The sequence below is a fragment of the Chlorella variabilis genome, assembly GCF_000147415.1.
Source record: "Chlorella variabilis unplaced genomic scaffold CHLNCscaffold_8, whole genome shotgun sequence".
Taxonomy (NCBI): domain Eukaryota; kingdom Viridiplantae; phylum Chlorophyta; class Trebouxiophyceae; order Chlorellales; family Chlorellaceae; genus Chlorella; species Chlorella variabilis.
In genome coordinates this window covers 1153350-1156216 of record NW_005435080.1, presented here as the reverse complement: position 1 = coordinate 1156216, position 2867 = coordinate 1153350, and the positions used below count along the sequence as shown (strand labels likewise).

Here is a 2867-nt window from a genome sequence, read left to right as displayed (position 1 = left end):
GGGGGGGGGTCGGGGGGGGCCCGCGCTGCACGCACCGCACTGGCAGGCACCTCTGCCATTTCCTAGCGGCATCCATCGTCGGCTCTTCGCCAGGCCACGAGATTGCGACCACGCACCGCACATGCCGCCAGCCCCAAATCCCCGCTGCCCAGCTGGCGCCTCCACAACCGCTGCCGCCGCGCCGCCTCTGCTGCTACCCCGCGTGCAGCAAGGCGCTGATGTGCCACATCCGGGAGGGCGAGAGTTTACAGGAGGAGCTGCGCAGCACTCTGAAGCCCGAGGAGCTGGCCGGCCTGCTGGGCGCCACCCACCGCCCGCTGTACGTGTGCCAGCAGCTCACCAACCTGCTGCGCGCGGCGCAGCTGGCGGCCAACAAGGCGCGGTCTGGGGAGTGGGGCGGCGAGTATGCGGCCAGCATGGCGGCCTTCCGCATGGACGAGGGCGTGGGCACCTTCACGGTGAGGCCAGGGGCTGGCCGCTGGCGGCACGGGTGTGTGTTGGGCTTGTACATGTGTGTGCCGCTTCAGCCGCCCTGAGCACGCCCAGCCGCTTTCCCGTCCTGCCTGCAGGATGTGGCCGGCGCGTGCGAGCGTCTGCTGCGCACCCCCATCCCCCTGTCCTACACGCGGTGAGTGCTGCCGGTAGCGTCAGCTCGTGTGCGGGTGGCAAGGCATCGCACGTGCATCCCCTGTTCAGCCTGCCCTCCTCAGCCTCCTTCCCTTCCATTGCCCTGCCCCTCGCTGCCCCGCAGCCACACCTCACGCTTCATGATGATCTGGCTGACCCTGCTGCCCTTCACTCTGTGGACGGCCTGCCGCTGGGCCATGCTGCCCATCACCCTGCTCGTGGCGTTCCTGCTGCTGGGTGAGCCACGCCGCCCAGCTGGCACATGCCAGCAGGCTGATGCCTGGGTTTGGTAAAGCTGTAAATGTACAATGATTGGGGGCCCTGTCCACCAGAGGCTCCTCCGACCCCTTGCCCTGCCCCTCTGCTACCTGTTTGTGCAGGCATCGAGGAGATTGGCGTGAGCATTGAGGAGCCCTTCTCCATACTGCCGCTGGAGGCCATCTGCCGCACCATTGAGAGCAATGTGCTGGAGATACACGCGGTGGGGCCCGAGGTGCAGGCGCAGACGGTGGGCGCGTAGCAAGACTGCAGCAGAGTGCTGCAGCCCTTGCGGAGGGACCTGCAGCAAGCATAGGACAGTTTTGCATCGGTGGCACTTCTAGCGTCCCAGATTTAATCCAAGCCCTTTTCATCAACTCAACCTAACTCAAACGAATTTCAAATCCAATGCCTTCCCCTGCGCGGCAGTTTTTTTTTTCCCCCATCTTTTCGCCCCCCCGATTTCGTCGCTGTCACATCGAGGTTTCCCGGCAACGTTCCCTTGTAGGTTTGCTTTCCCGGGTTCCTTCCTGATTTCTTGCCCAGCAGCTGCACATCTGCACCTGTACAACACCGCGCTCTGCGAAGTATGCTCCTCTACCCTGTCAACTTCAAACACGGTCTTTGCATGTACTTGTTCCACGTCCAGTCATCCGATCCAGAGCGGAGTTGGCGAAACAAGTTAGAGAGCATAAGCGCAGCAAGGCAGCAAGTCACAGAGGAGGGGAGATGAAAAACAATGCAGAGGCAGAAGGGAACGGTTTGTGCCAGCACAATCGGCATGAAGGTGCAAGCCATGCTGCTGACAAGAAGTGGAATGAAACCATGGTTGAAAAATTCGTACAAAGTATTGGGAGGCATCAATGGGAAAGTGAAGGGAGTGTGGAGGGAGAAAGAGGTGCTGAGTAAACTTAGGAGGTGGGAAGGCTGAGGATAAAGGTAAAGGTGGGGAAGAGCCTCCACAGGCTTAACTTCCCGGTTTTAACGTCTAGCTTTAGACCATTATTTGATCTGCCCGACGCGCCAAGTGCAGTACCCCCCACTAGTAGTGAATGGGTCCCGGGGAGGCCTGTGCCGAAGCCTTGGCGATTCTAATAGGCGTTCCCGAAGGAATTGGCTTGGATTGGCGCTGAGCCGGTCAGCTATGCCGCGTTTGTCCTCACAAAGTTTCGACATGGGAGGAATCGAACCTGTGCCCTCTCGGAGGGTTTAGACACTAGCTCCAGCGCCTTCAAAGAAGGCCTTTCTTAGCCGCGAGCAACACTTTTATGCGTCAGTCTTGGTGTGTTGGGTTGGTCGTCGGTTGGGCCTTGCCCTAGTTGTTCATCGTTCCTTGCTCGAGTCCCCCGGCGCGGCCGGGCCCCGCGCCCCCCTCCCGCTCCTCTGGGGCCCTTCTTGAGCAACACCCTGCCTTGGGGACGCAGGACGAGGGCGACCGCAGCATCGCCGGCTCGCTTGGCCCGCCAGCCGCCCATTCTGCAACTGCCCGCACTCGAGATGGCCTCCTGATGGTGCGTGGAGGGGTGCCCCGGGCCCTGCGGCGCCCGCGGCTCGGCTAGTCCGGCGAACACCCCCTCGGGCCGGTGCCGGCTCCCGGCCCGTTGTATGAGCCCCCGTGTGCCCCGTTGGTGCCCGGCCACCCCCTCTGCGACTTGTTCGCCCCCTACGACGCGTTTTGTGCGCGCCAGCCCCTCCCCCCAATTCCCGCTTCCGTGTGTCGCGGCCCCAAGCCCTGGTGCTTTCCCTTCAGCGAATTGAGACGTGGGGTGGCGTGGCTTGGCGGAGGAGCCTGTTGCCGCCGAGCGATTTGCGTTCGGGCAGGCAGCTGCTGCTGCTGCCGCCGCGTGCCGGGCGGCCCGCCGTCCCCCCCTCTTTTCGCTCACTCCGTGCCTGCCGTTCTGGTCGTCACGCCCCTACTCTCCCCCCCGTAACCCGCAGATGCTTGCGCTTTTGCGCTTGCCCCGTCCTCCCCTTGCCCGGTC

The 2867-nt window shown here is 63.1% G+C and overlaps 1 protein-coding gene across 1 annotated transcript in view; it reads left to right on the top strand.

Annotated features, from left to right (window-relative positions):
- CHLNCDRAFT_144992 (hypothetical protein) overlaps positions 1-1147 on the top strand; it is a gene marked incomplete at both ends in the record, with an annotated part of 10242 nt that extends 9095 nt beyond the window's left edge. The window contains 4 exons of the mRNA XM_005848448.1: positions 209-458; positions 570-628; positions 752-864; positions 1008-1147. Of these exons, the coding sequence (XP_005848510.1) occupies positions 209-458; positions 570-628; positions 752-864; positions 1008-1147 (562 nt within the window). The remainder of the gene's footprint in view (positions 1-208; positions 459-569; positions 629-751; positions 865-1007) is intronic.
- Between the last annotated feature and the right edge of the window lie 1720 nt (positions 1148-2867).